The sequence below is a fragment of the Acanthaster planci genome, linkage group LG10 (assembly GCF_054643075.1).
Source record: "Acanthaster planci isolate LZ-2023a linkage group LG10, COTS_SCS, whole genome shotgun sequence".
NCBI lineage: Eukaryota > Metazoa > Echinodermata > Asteroidea > Valvatida > Acanthasteridae > Acanthaster > Acanthaster planci.
The window spans coordinates 20,126,209-20,139,945 of NC_141786.1; the positions used below are offsets into that span (position 1 = coordinate 20,126,209).

At 41.3% G+C, this 13,737-nt stretch overlaps 1 protein-coding gene and 1 long non-coding RNA gene across 14 annotated transcripts in view; one reads left to right on the top strand and one right to left on the bottom strand.

Annotated features, from left to right (window-relative positions):
* LOC147797972 (uncharacterized) overlaps window positions 1-13,737 on the bottom strand; it is a 224,158-nt gene that overhangs the window by 183,564 nt on the left and 26,857 nt on the right. The window lies entirely within an intron of this gene.
* Window positions 1-13,737, top strand: part of LOC147797978 (uncharacterized) — a 76,187-nt gene that overhangs the window by 46,833 nt on the left and 15,617 nt on the right. For 6 of the 12 annotated variants that reach the window (XR_015426758.1, XR_015426762.1, XR_015426759.1 and 3 more), the window contains exons 5-8: window positions 1,444-1,589; window positions 2,123-2,276; window positions 6,400-6,545; window positions 7,086-7,233. Coding sequence is in view for 1 of the 12 variants with exons in the window: in XM_087142330.1 (XP_086998456.1) it covers window positions 7,111-7,233 (123 nt within the window). In the remaining 11 variants the exon portion in view is untranslated. Of the gene's footprint in view, window positions 1-306; window positions 428-1,443; window positions 1,590-2,122; window positions 2,277-6,399; window positions 6,546-7,085; window positions 7,234-8,537; window positions 9,283-13,737 lie in introns of those variants that run through there. The other 6 variants (XR_015426761.1, XR_015426753.1, XR_015426754.1 and 3 more) reach the window with 2 other exon arrangements.

Below are 13,737 nucleotides of genomic sequence, written 5' to 3' on the forward strand. Positions count from 1 at the left end.
TAAGTATCTTGGATGATACACTCCTACTCAGGATACTAACCTTGTAAACTCACACAAGATCACATCCTGTCTGTGACCGGTCCTCTTGTGCCTAAGCTAGGATATAGCAGTTTGACACTAAGAGTGTTTTACCAGTTGCCATCTGGCATTTTGTCAATTGATTATACCAATGTGAAACCAATCCTACTCCAAGGTTGCAAATCTTATCTTGATCTTGAAAGTATCGGCAACCACCATCCTCTGTGGCATCGCCGATACCTCCCAGCAGTTCATCATCCCTGAACTCAGTTTTCTTATTGGATGCAGGCACTGACCACTCCTTCAGTTGGAATGTTGAGGCAAACGAACTCACCACATCTTAGGCCAGAAGTCTCAAGCCTTGTTTTTTCCTGTTCTGATGACTTGTACGAGGAAGGAAAATCTACAGGTGCGTCATTTGCTTTACTTAGTTACATATTTTATGATCATTGCCAACAGTGTGCCATTTGCTTTACTTAGTTACATATTTTATGATCATCGCCAACAGTGTGCCATTTGCTTTACTTAGTTACATATTTTATGATCATTGCCAACAGTGTGCCATTTGCTTTACTTCGTTACATATTTTATGATCATTGCCAACAGTGCGCCATTTGCTTTACTTAGTTCCATATTTTATGATCATCGCCAACAGTGTGCCATTTGCTTTACTTCGTTACATATTTTATGATCATTGCCAACAGTGTGCCATTTGCATGTAAACTCTACCACATCTTTCACATGGTGGAAATTTTCCATCAACAAATTTATCACTGTCCCTGTGGCTAAACAATCCTGCTGAACCTAAAATAGTGTGCCCCTCTCTGCCGCACTGTCAACCTCAATGAAATGGTTCATAAAGAGAGGGTTCCCACCTGTGGACTTCACAAGGGCTCAGTATGGATCCCTTAAATCTATCTTAAAGATGCAGTGCACTAATTGCATAAACAGTTTTCTCACACTTTCTTTTGAAAAATGAGATTGTTTGGCTGAAAAATGAAGGTATTTTGGATATTTCAGCCGAATTTGGGTGCTTCCATCCAGAAAACAGTTGATAAGTTTACAGATGAAAATGGTCCACAGTGAATGAGAAAGTATAAGGAAGCCATTTTAAAAATTGCTGTGAGCAGGCTGTTCTTTTTGGGGTTGAATTTCAGCTAACCAACAAAAAGTTGAAAACAAATGAAAAAAGTAGGGACAAAACAAAAACTTGATTTTTGCTTCCAAAACTCCAGTAATGATGGCTTGCATGTAATTGAGCCCTGAACTTTAAATTGATGGGCTTGGATTAGTTTATTTCACCCTTTGTTAATTTTTCCTGTTGGCAATGTGGCACAGAGATAGTTGTAGAGATTAGTGGTCTTCACCCTTGAGGCATTTCTCCACCTGCCCTTGACTGTTTAGTATCTGTCATTTGTTCAACAGAGAGACACCATCCCCAAAGCCAACTACAGGATGCGTGCCGTCACCATCCTTTGATTGAGACAAACCTGTACACGTAGAGCTGGAGATTCCTCCTTGATGTGTCTGGTACCTGCTGTCCTCGCTGGATCCTCTTCCACTACTCTAAGGTTGACAGTCTCATTTCTTGTGTGCTCTTTATTTTATTTTGCTCCAGAGTATGTGCTCTTGACCAACCAGCATTTAATGTTGCATTATGTAGAACAGGCAGACAGCACTTCAAAATATAATCTGCAATCCAACACAGTTACACCAACCCTTCAACTCAGAAACAACGAGACAAGTTGAAATGGGATACAGTCAAACAGTGATTTATGACTGTATCCTGCTTATAGCAAGATCCATTTTAGGTTTTCCATACATCATTGCTTTCCTAGACTACAGTGTCCCTGCTACAACAAGGTAATCTGTGAAGTCCCAACATGCATATCGTTGTTTGGATAATTGCTTCACCACCAACTGTCATAACAAGTGTACAAAATCTGGATGTTGCTGTACTGGTTCGTAGTGCAACTGATAGATTATGAAGACAAGTATCTTGAGCGATGATAATGTTAGGGTCATCAGGTTCATAATTGAAAGAATTCCGTTCAGTGCAGCAAAGATTAGCACCCACATCTTGAATGTCTTATCGCATTCACAGCACTGATGCCTGACAGTGGTGTTGGTATCTGAGTGAGTATCCTGACTCATCTCCTTCTCTGCCTGCAGTACCAGCCAATGTTCTGACGTTGACACCATACAGCACCTGTTGGAATTGCAAAGCATTGCACAGAAGCACACTGGAAATTGCAGGGGTGAGATTTGTTCAGATTTTTCATCAGGATTTTCCTGATTTCAGGGTTTTCAAACAATCTCTTTCAAAATCTTGAGTTTACCATTAGGGTGGTTTTTAGGGATAAATGTTGATATAGAACACCAGAAATGGATGTTTCAAGGAGTGCCTTTATGCAAACACAAATGTATGCCGTGGACCCCAGCAACTGTGGGGCACTTTAAGGCTCTGTGATTATTTTGAGGATGTTTCAATTTTCTCCAATCTCTCTCCTGAAGTTGAGAGCAGTACATGAGGCTACATGTTGGGTGAGAACTTTCACTTTTACAACACATGTACAAGTTAATTGCTTCGTCACTTAGATGGGCAAAGGGAACTTTGAAATTTTGTGGAAGATGAGTAATCAATATTTCGGTTGAAATAATATGGCTGGGTCATTCCATGAAGTGGGGGCACAATTTGTGACGGTGTCCTTTTTACATGGGTAACTTTCACCACCTGTCATGACCTGTAGAGTAGGTCATTTACTCTGTAAAACTAACACACACCTCTGTATTCAGCCTTGCAGGATGTATAACAATGTCAATTTGGAATCCACAGGCAGGGAAATAATGTTCATTCTTATGGAACCCATGTTACATTTGACACTGTGACATTGACATTGACATTGACATTGACATTTGACATTGTGTCCCAACTGCATGGACTGACCCGGCTAGCTGTTCAGTATGGTTTCCAGCACGGTTCGTGGTTAGACCATGTTGACCCATGTTCATTGGCAGTCTCTGCACTCCCTTCCCATCATAGTAAGCTGTCAAGTGTTCACTACTGCACTAATCCTTCCAGTACTGTCACGTTCTGCTCTCTGAAAACCGGGTACCAATTTCATGGCACCAGGTTCCAATTTGATGACAACATTAGTTTAATTTTCGGAGCATTTTTAGCAGAACCTCATGTTAGTGACTTGAGACATGCTTGAGATGAGCAGAGCATGTGGTTTTCTCAATGATCAGTTGACTGTGAAAAGGCAGAGTAAAAACAAGCCTCCAAATGCGCCCTTGAATAAAAAAGGAGAAAAGAAATATGTTCAGGCAAAGATAAGTTTACAACTTCCAGCTCACGTCATAAAAATGAAGCAACCCCTCCATTGGAGCAGAGCATTGGGGCCGCTCAGGCATGGCACTGTCCTTCCATTGGTGTCCCGCACACACCGCAAAACAATGTTGCGCCAAGGGTACCAGCCACATGCACTGCGTGTACACGTACACGCTTGCGCAATGCAGTGTACGTGTACATGTACAAAACACACGCAATGGTTTTTTGGGACACAAGGTTGACTATGCATAACGGTAGGCAGCCAACGATCACCATTGCCAGTACATCATAAGCATTGTCGGTAAACTCAAACTCGATCCACAAACTGCGGTAATTCTCTATTTCATTAAAATCTTGAGAAAGGAGACATTCAGGGAAACATAGACAACCCAAAAAATTAGCAGGTGGCACAAATTTTAGCAGGGCGGCAAGATTTTAGCGGGGCGGCCCAAAATTTCGGCAGGGCAGTCCGCCCTGCTAAAACAGCCCGTGGAGAACACTGTGAAGGTTGCACATGCATGGAGATCTCCATTATTACTGTAAAGGACAAGGAAATTTGCCATCCAAGGAACAGTAAGCGTGCCTTTTTCTGTGCTCACTGTCTTCATGAACTACATATGCAGAACCTTTGTCAACGTAAAATCATGTGACTAGGAAGGTTGTAAACTTTAGCCATTATCAGGAAAAATGGGGATTTGGAAGAAGATCACCTGTACAGAGATGACATTTGTCAGGATTTTTCATGATTTCAGATTTTATCTTTTTTCATGTGGATTTTAAATTTTGGAAAGTGCTGAGATAACCAATAAGGTGTTTCTCAATTAATTTTAATAACAAGAAATGGGTATTTGAAGAGGTACCTTAAACTCAAATGATACCTGTACGCTATAAACTCTTTGTTCCTGTGGAGCCTTCAAACTTTCTGGTGATTTTTTCCTAGCTATTGCATTTTCCTCTAATCTCACCCCTGCCTGAGACTGTCTTGAAGGTTTTTTTTGGGGGGGATGGGTTTAATTTGTCAGATTTCCCTCTCCCTGTTGTTAGTATAAAGACATTGTGGGGGAGGGGTAATTGATTGATCTGTGTGATTGATTGATCAATTTGAACAGAATCTGTTGATCACATAACTATCGTTGGTCAAAGTACACTTTAGTCACAACAGGATCCTCCCTTTTCAATTTAAGGCTGTGGAAGACCTATCCAAAGACAGGAAGTTACATGTACACCTGGGATTTTGTACAGAGGCCTCTACCAGCCATTATTGGGGCGACATGTGTCTAACTACACGTACATTGTTATCACTGAAACTTGTCCTAGGTGCACCCACCTTAACTTTTAGCTTTCAGCCATACATTTACATCAAACACACGTGTATAGATTCTTGAACTCGTCCAAGTTTGTTTTGTAGTATAAGAAATACCTTCACACCGGTATCTCGGGGGAACAGCTCTTTGTTCATATTTCTATGATTTGAAATGTTAACAGTCTAATAGTGTGCTCTCCACTATATTTCTGATGGCTTAAACATATGTCATGAGGCCAAAGGCCGAGTGGTATACGGGACACAGGCGCACTACATTCCTTGTCCAGCGGGCACAAGCTTGATAACGAATTTATCTTTAAAGCAAACTTGACGCGCAGTAAAGAAAAGGGGACCTATGTGTATGAGCGCTTTTACATAAAGAAAGAAGACAAAAGATATCATACGGCACATAGGAAAAATAGGAACACTGATGTACCACGATTCTGTGATTTTATCTAAGGGAGCATGGGATTTATTTTTGGTTTTAACTTATTTCAATAATAAAAGAATAAGAACTGGGCTCTCACTAGGAAAGGAAATTGTTAGTATTGTACGTGCATTTACATGTAAACGCCTGTGATGATCAGCATGAGGGAAACACACCACTTCTGATGCAGATGTGTGATTGCTTAGCCTAAAAATAGCGCAATGGATTGAGTTAGAACAGTGCATTACGCTGGGTTTGATATGAACTGTGCAATACAGTTATACATGTATCACACTGTTTGTTGCCATGGAACAACCAATCAGAACTGAGAATTCAAGTTTGCCTGAGGATAAAATCATTTGTAAACGAGTGAAGTGTCATTACCACAAAAGGGGCCAGCACTGTTGGGAATGTTTGGCCCTCTCTTGACCCCTCTTAGGGTTTACTGAAGAGGGCAAACTCCACCAAAATGTTGATAAGAGAGCACCCAATCCGAGGCTTTTACAGAGAATAGCCTCTGTTGGAAATGGGGCTGAAAATACATGTGTTATGGTATTACCCGTGTCACATAACATCTCTAGCGTCATCAATTTGGGCCGTTGGCACATAAGAAAAAAAAAAAGGATTGGTCGAGCTGGCTTTTATGGTGAAGGAGATGGATTAATATTGTGGATTTGTTTGAATTAAATTTTCTTTTCTTTTTCAATTTCTTTCCAGTGGGAAAAGATCTCATTTAAAAGGTCATTATAAAACACAAATTTGTATTATTGAAGTATACATACATGTACATGTATTCTATTTCAGGACAAAAGCTCACATCAACATTTCTTAATCAGGTAACACAGTTATGTATTATGGACCCTGTTCTGAACAGAGGCTTTGGTCTGTAAAAGTCTCATTCATTACAGCAATGGGTAGTTGGATTGGCTCCTCGCTCCTGTTGAAGACTGTTGAAGACAGTCAGACATATACCTTTTTATTTTTTTCATTACCTGTCATTGGAAATACAAAGCTGTATGCATACTCAGTCTGGCCCTGTGCATTGAATACCCCAGTGTAAAATACATCAGTGCTGTGCAAGAATGGTTTGGTTTTTTCCAAAAATTGGTTAAAAAATGACTGCAAAGTGTAACTCTAAAACTCCTGTAGGCTCAGCCCTTGAATAAATGCCGCACTGCGGCGACATCGGGAAGAAATGTTGATTTCTCTTTTAGGGTTAACTTTGCACTGTTTCCAATGTGGCTTGGATTAGTGCACTTCACCCTTGGGGCATTTCTCCACCTGCCCTTGACCGTTTAGTATCTGTCATTTGTTCAACAGTGAGACCCCATCCCCAAAGCCAACTACAGGATGCGTTCCGTCACCATCCTTTGATTGAGACAAACCTGTACACGTAGAGCTGGAGATTCCTCCTTGATGTGTCTGGTACCTGCTGTCCTCGCTGGATCCTCTTCCACTACTCTAAGGTTGACAATTTCTCTTCCAGTTTGCTCTTGATATTTTTTCAGAGTACATGGCTCTTGGCCAACCACCATTGAATCATACACTCTTCGGAAAAGGCAAACAGCACTTCAAAATGTTTTCTATGGTGCAACATAGCAACATCATCAACCTTTCTATTCAGAGTCACTGAGTCAAATTGAACTCAGTTGGATGTACATGTTGTCAAACATTGATTTTTAATATCCAACATATCTTGCTTTAAATTAATATAGCAAGAAAAGTGTTAGGTTTCCCTTCATCTTTGCTTTCTCTGTTTTCCAATAATACAAGGTCTCTGTTACAACTAGGTCATCTGTAAAGTCCCAACAATCTTGTTACATGCATGCAGTCATTTGCATCATGAACTGATGTATTGTGTGAACAAAGTTGAGACGATGCATTACTTTGTGGTGCACTAAAACTGTCGTACATGTATATATGTCACTTCATGGTGCAGCCGATACGTACATACTAATAGGCATTCAATTGTATCTTGAGCCTTGAATTTCTTATTACATCCACAGCATTGATGCCTGACTGGAGTGTGGCATGAATGAGTATCCTGACTCGTCTACTTCTTTGCCTGCAGTACTAGTGAATGTTCTGGTGCTGACTCCATATAGCACCTGTTGGAATCACAAAGCATTGCACAGCACACTGCAAGGCTCAGGGGTGAGATTTGACAGGATTTTTTCCTGATTTCAGGATTTTTCAAATGATTTCTTTCAAAATGTAAAGAAACCCGAGTGTACCATTAATGTGTTTTTTGTACCTATGAAAGTTGATATAAAACACAAGAAATGGGTGTTTTAAAGGGATGCCTTAACCCTATTACTGAAAGCTACAAAATACTACTAAATGTAGCAAACAGCACTGTGGCTTGTAGGAGAACATGACCTTGTTGTTCTCTGAAGCCATCAATACAATTACTAAGACAATGTACCATTCAGTGTAGTGACACTATGAATGCATGACTTTATTGTTCTCTAACAATGGAAGTCTCCTATGCTGCAGCGCGGCACTTAAAACCTCTGTTGATTATTCTGGGGATGTTTTCAGTTTTCTCCAATCTTTCCATTGAAGTTGCATGTAGATAGGGTGAGAATTGGCACTTTTACTAGACATGGAAGAAGTTAGAGGCAGGAAATCTACATCGAGATCGGAAAAAGAAAATTTGGCATTCCTTGGAAAATGAATCCTCAACGTTTGTGGTGAAATGGTATGATTGTACATGTATGTTCAGCTTCCCAGCATGGTCTCTGGTAGGACCCTCATGTTGACCCACATTAACTGGCTCTCTTAGCACACCTTCCCCCTTAATCATGTTCAGCTTTCCAGCATGGTCCCTGGTAGGACCCTCATGTTGACCCACATTAACTGGCTCTCTTAGCACACCTTCCCCCTTAATCATGTTCAGCTTTCCAGCATGGTCCTTGGTTAGACCCTCATGTTGACCCACATCACTAGTGCTCTGCCATACCTACCAACCTGTATGATTTTGGGGTATTTTGTACCAAAAATTTATGGAAATACGACCATACGTTTTTATCACCATAAAATATGGATTTTGATAATTTTGACATGGACAGAAAACAAGAGGGCACAAATCTAAGCTAAAATAGCTAAAGCGGCTGCAAGCAAGACTAATCCACATGTCACGCAGTTTGATATTGCGAACTTGTAAAGTAGAGCATTTGCGAGTGGTGTACGCGATGTACACATGTCCCTGGTAGCGCACGTATTGACCAATCGGAACGTTGCATACCAAACTGATCGGCATGCATTGTGGAGTGTACCTTCATGTGCATGCAAAAAAATTTCCCGACGTAAAAACTGTGTGAATGAAGATGACTTCGACTTTTAAAAAGGACACCCCAAAACAGAAGCAGTCTTTCAAAAGGGAATATACAGAAAAAAATTGAATTCATATTAACTTCCCAGAGAGGTGAACATTACGCTCACTGCACTTTGTGTAGGTCTGACTTCAGTATCGCGCATAGTGGGAGTTATGATGTATCTCGCCACATCGAAAGCAGTAAAATCCGTGACATCGCTGAAACCATACTGAAACAAAGAATGCGACCCACAGCATTGGAAAGTTCATCTCTTCTGAAGATTTAAGCACCATCAGAGCTGAGACCCTTTGGACAGATTACGTAGTTTTGCACAATCTGCCATTTACGTCGTCGGATGATTTCACAGACATAGTGATGACGATGTTTCCAGACAGCAAAATTGCATCCCAGTTTGCTTATAGTAGGACAAAAACTAACGCTATTGCACGACACCAAGGTGAACAGACTAAAGGTGAGTAACATTAATTTGTTTTAGCATTTGGATTTATCAGTGGATTTTGTGGAAAATTAGGTCTAAAAAAATTGTTGGTTGGCATACATGTATGCCTAACGGGTCACAGACAAATAGGGTGCGTCGGGTGCTAAATTGTTTTTCAAAATTTTTATGTCCAATTTTTTATGCAATGCAGTCACTTTTAGTACACATAAACACATAAAAACAAAAACAAAAGCCAAACAATTCTAGGGTCGGTGATAATTTTCAGGGTCGGGCAGTTACAGAACTTTTTTTTAGAAAAAGCCATAAAAACACTAGGGTTGGCGATTTTTTTTAGGCTTTACTTGCCATGCATGCAAGTTGTTTGTGATTTTTTTGTGAATTTTAATTCAGTGCCATGCAATGATGATGCATGATTGATGATGTAGCTGTAGCCTAGGCCTTTGCGGCCAACATTTCTATTTCAGTCAATCAATTAAAATTGATGCCTAAATGCATAATGGATGTATGTTCAGAATGTTGATGGGTTTGTAAATCATGTAAAAGCATGAATCAATCTAAAGTGCCAATTGGAATCCAAGACATGTATATGAAGATGGGATTGTGTCATTTCTGTGTCTGATTAAATGACCCCTTGCAGTTACGACATGCACCTGCTTAGGCACCATAATCTGTTTGCACTTTTTAACTTACTGTCTTGTGAGGTTTTTCTTACATATCCCCATTTGAGGTGTAGCTGTGTTACTTAATTTTTTTTTAAATTTTTGATCCTCAAACCTTGTGCTTTTGTGTGTTGTCACTTCTGCGCTCAGTTAATCAAAATGAGTTTCAGTAAATACCATTGAGGTCACATTTTGCCAATTGAACTCATTGAAAATATTGCTGAAAGCTTATTGCATTTTCCTGTATCTTTTATTTTTTCCCCAGATGATATCACACAGAAACAGAGACAAATGCCTTTCTCCTTGTCAACGGATGGTAGCGTTGATAGGGGTGCTGAAGAACAGCTATTTCCAGTTGTTGTTTGCTACTTTGATGAAACAGTGAACAAAGTTATGGGTGTGTTACTGGAGATCGCTACTACTGAAGAAAGGTCAACAGGGGAAAACATCTTTTAACCACTCAACAAAGCCTTGCAAGAAAAGCAGATTCCATGGAAGAATTGCACTTGCTTCTCCGCAGACAACACGTCTGTGATGATGGGCATTCATGCAGGTGTAGCAGCATTTATGAGGAAGGAGAATCCAGATAGATTGGTTCTTGGATGCCCCTGCCACCGTCTTCACTTTGCAGCAGAAAAAAAGAAGCTTCCACTTTGCCCTTCACTCCAGTTGATGTACTGATCTCCATCTGCTATTATTTGGAGAAGTCGTCCAAGCACCACAAAGAACTGTGTGACCATTTTTACGCACCCGCAAATCTTGGAATTCTAGCGCCCCCTAGTTTTACTTGTTCTCTGTCCTTGCATTTCTCAGGGTCTCTTATGTAGCTCAGCTATGCATTATGGACATGTAGCAGAGACGCTTATTTTGTATTAAGTTATTCATGCTGTACTCTGGCGTGATCGCGTGTTCCTTCACTCCTTTATCCTTGTGTTTTCTCTGCTCAGTTTTGGCATGTCGAAATTCCCCCTCCACGTGGCTACGTGTGGTAAGGTTCCCTGAAATGCTAATGTTCCAAAACCTCAGACTTTGTAACTGTCAATCATTTGCCGCAGATGACCGGGTGAGCACTTTCAGGCACCCGGCTCTACACTTTGTACACATGACTTCTTATTCTGTATTTTTACCTTTTTACACACGACACTTAGATTCTTGCACACGACTCTAGCAGGAAGTCATGTGACCCTTTGAGATGGAAGATTTTCATTGGTTGAGCTGTTCAGCGACGCTCATATTTTATTAATTCCTAAGCCTCTAGAATCCTATAAATAGAGCAGATTTTCCCTGACTCGTCGGTCAGGTGCGGCGGACCAAACCCTTGTTGTGAGAGCGGAACCTAAAGTAGTGCGGCGGTTGGACCCTTTCTGAGATAAGTGCGATAATAACCATTCTTATGGCAAAGAAATGTAACCATATGAATGGCCAGCTAGCTTAGCTTGGACCGATGCGAGAGCGGTATGAATTAGCCCAGGGTGCTAGTGAGAGTCGTAGCGGCCCGTCACCGCTACGTCCGAACCGATTGCCGGGCGAGACACCCCCGTGTCCCTCGCCACCCTTGTCCTGCTAACTAGTCCAGTCCTCCCCGTCTCTACGCTGAGCCAATGGTACACAGTGCGGCGATCTTATCATTGCGCTCAACACATTGCGGTCTGAGCGGCAGTGCGGTCGGTACATACCAGCGCTGTCCCCGTCCAGCCCTTGCTAGTCACCGTGGTGGTCCAGGACAGCTCCCACCACAGCCCGGCCTGATGAGTGTAGCCTAGTTGTGCGATGCTACACACACGTACCGTACCCACTCCGTCTGACTTGCATTTCCAATGGTCTTGCCAAACCATAGTTTAGTTACACTCGTATACAACTTCGCCTCTCTATAACTTTGCCTTTTGTGTGTTGTATTATGTTAAGCTACACCTGGCTTCAAACCCACATTGAACTTGGATGAAGAGAAGTTAGAGCAATAAACCAACCATACAGTTTGACTGTCACCCATACCCCTTGTTTCACGTCCACTCTGTAATAAATTGTTGACCCCAAATATCACATCCCGTAGACACTAATAAAGTCCATGTGACCATCGACTTGATATTTAGGGAACACAGCGCAGTGTTGAGATTTTGGGAAAAGGTTTCCAGAAAAGTGTAGTGGTCAATGAGTCAAACACCAGATGTTCACCAAGGCCAGTTGACCCCTTGATAAAACTTGGTTAGCTACTTGGAATGTGGGGGCGGAAGCCAGTGCACCCACAACTTTCCTTGTTTCATGGAATAATATTTCTTTGAAATGAAGGGGTGAAACTTTATTAAGTAATTGATATAAGTCATGGGTTTACATCATTTGGTTTTATTCTGATTGATCAATGGAATTAGTCATCAATTTAGAGCAGGGTGATGTAACCTTACTGCAAATAATTTACTTGTGACTTATATTCAGTAACCAAGTTAATATAGTTGATTTGTAGAGTATAGCAACCCTCAAAGGGTGTTGAGAAATCAAGTTGGAACTTTGCGAGCCGAGAGCTAAAGTCTGATGAGACCAGCTTCGATGCTTTGAGCCTGTGAAGTGTTTTCATGTTGAGAAAATACTTGCTTTGTGAAGTATTTTGCTGCGGTGAAATACTTGTTAGCAAACAGTTTTCCTCACCAACTCCCTGTTTGACTGTGAGGAGCCTTGCATGAGGCGAAGTTTTGAGAATAAAAGAAACTTCTATTCTTAACCAACTTCTGTTTGTCAACAAAGACATCTTTTAAGTCTGAATTGTCTGTGCACTTGGGCCAGAACGATTGCTTTGAGTTCGGTTACTGAGACTCAAAATTCAGCGCTACTAAAAACATCTAGTGTCAGTTAAGGAGTCGGGGTTTTACAAAGTGAAAGGAGTGCAGAGCCTGTGTGGCACAGCAAATCACAAGATATTGAAACGTGTGCACCCGATGGCTCTCCCTTGAGAAAGCTTTGAACAGACTATTGGAACGGTGGCCTGCATTGCTAGAATAATTCAAGCAGGAAGCTGGTCATGGGTCAGTGAAAAGAAAGAATGAGGACGATTCAAATCAACCAAAGAAACAGAAATCGAAGCAAACCAAAGAGAGTGCAAGCATTACAACAGCATCATGTGCTGGAAAGAGCTCTGGAGTTCACAGTTCATAGAGCAGCAGCAATGATTTTGCCAGGGTAATCGATGCCTACACAATCCCCAAGAAGAAACCTACATCAAGTCCCGTGGCCAAGAGTACAGCTGCAGTCCTAGGAAAGAAAGCAGCTCCCCTCAAGAGAACAGCAAAGCAAAGCACCACATCAACCACTACCAAACCAACTGGTAATGCAGCCTCAATGCCAAAGTCTGACAAGAGTGCAACCACAAAAGCTGCAAACATTCATGCAACACCTCTGGATGACTGCAATAAACTTTATTGTTTGTTTTTAAAACAAACATTACCACTCTTCACCCATCTGAATTTAGAACTTCAGAGAGATGAACCAATGATACAAGTGCTTCATGAAAAACTGAATGGTTTTCTCAAAGATGTTATGCTGAGATTTGTGAGACCAGTCATCCTCAAACCTTTATCAGACCTGAGGGAATGCCAGTACAAGGATCCAAACAACCAAAAAGCAAATGCAGACCTAGTCCTAGGTCAGGAAATTAGAGGCTTCATTAGTAGTCACCAGTTCACATCAAGTCAACTGGAGGAGTTCTACGGATCTGTCAGAAAGTATTTCCTTTGAATGATGTGCTGTTGAAACATGCAGAGGTGGCAAATGTCAACAAACGACTTGCAGTAGGCTTCTCTTCTGTGCTGTATTTTGTGAAGAGATTTCATATCATAGAGGACAAACTTTACCAGTTGGAGATAGAGTTTACAAACTACCAGGTTGATGGGGAACTGGCTATGGACTCATTGTTGGAGAAAAGGGCAGATGAAAGTTAGCTTGATATTTCCAATATCAAGGACAAAGCAACCATCCATCTCAAGTATCAACACCTCTTAAAGCTGGTTCTCGCAATACTGTCCATCTCCCACAGCAATGCTGAGGACGAAAGAATTTTCAGCATAGTGCGCAAAAATGCGACCAACTCAAGATCCAGCCTAAGCACTGCAGTCCTGTCAGACTCTCTCACAAACAAAATATACACCCAAGTCACAGCCAGGCCATGGCAGCAACGTGAACACCAAAATGAACTGTTGCGTAAATGCAAGAAAGCAACTGCTGTGAGCAACACCAG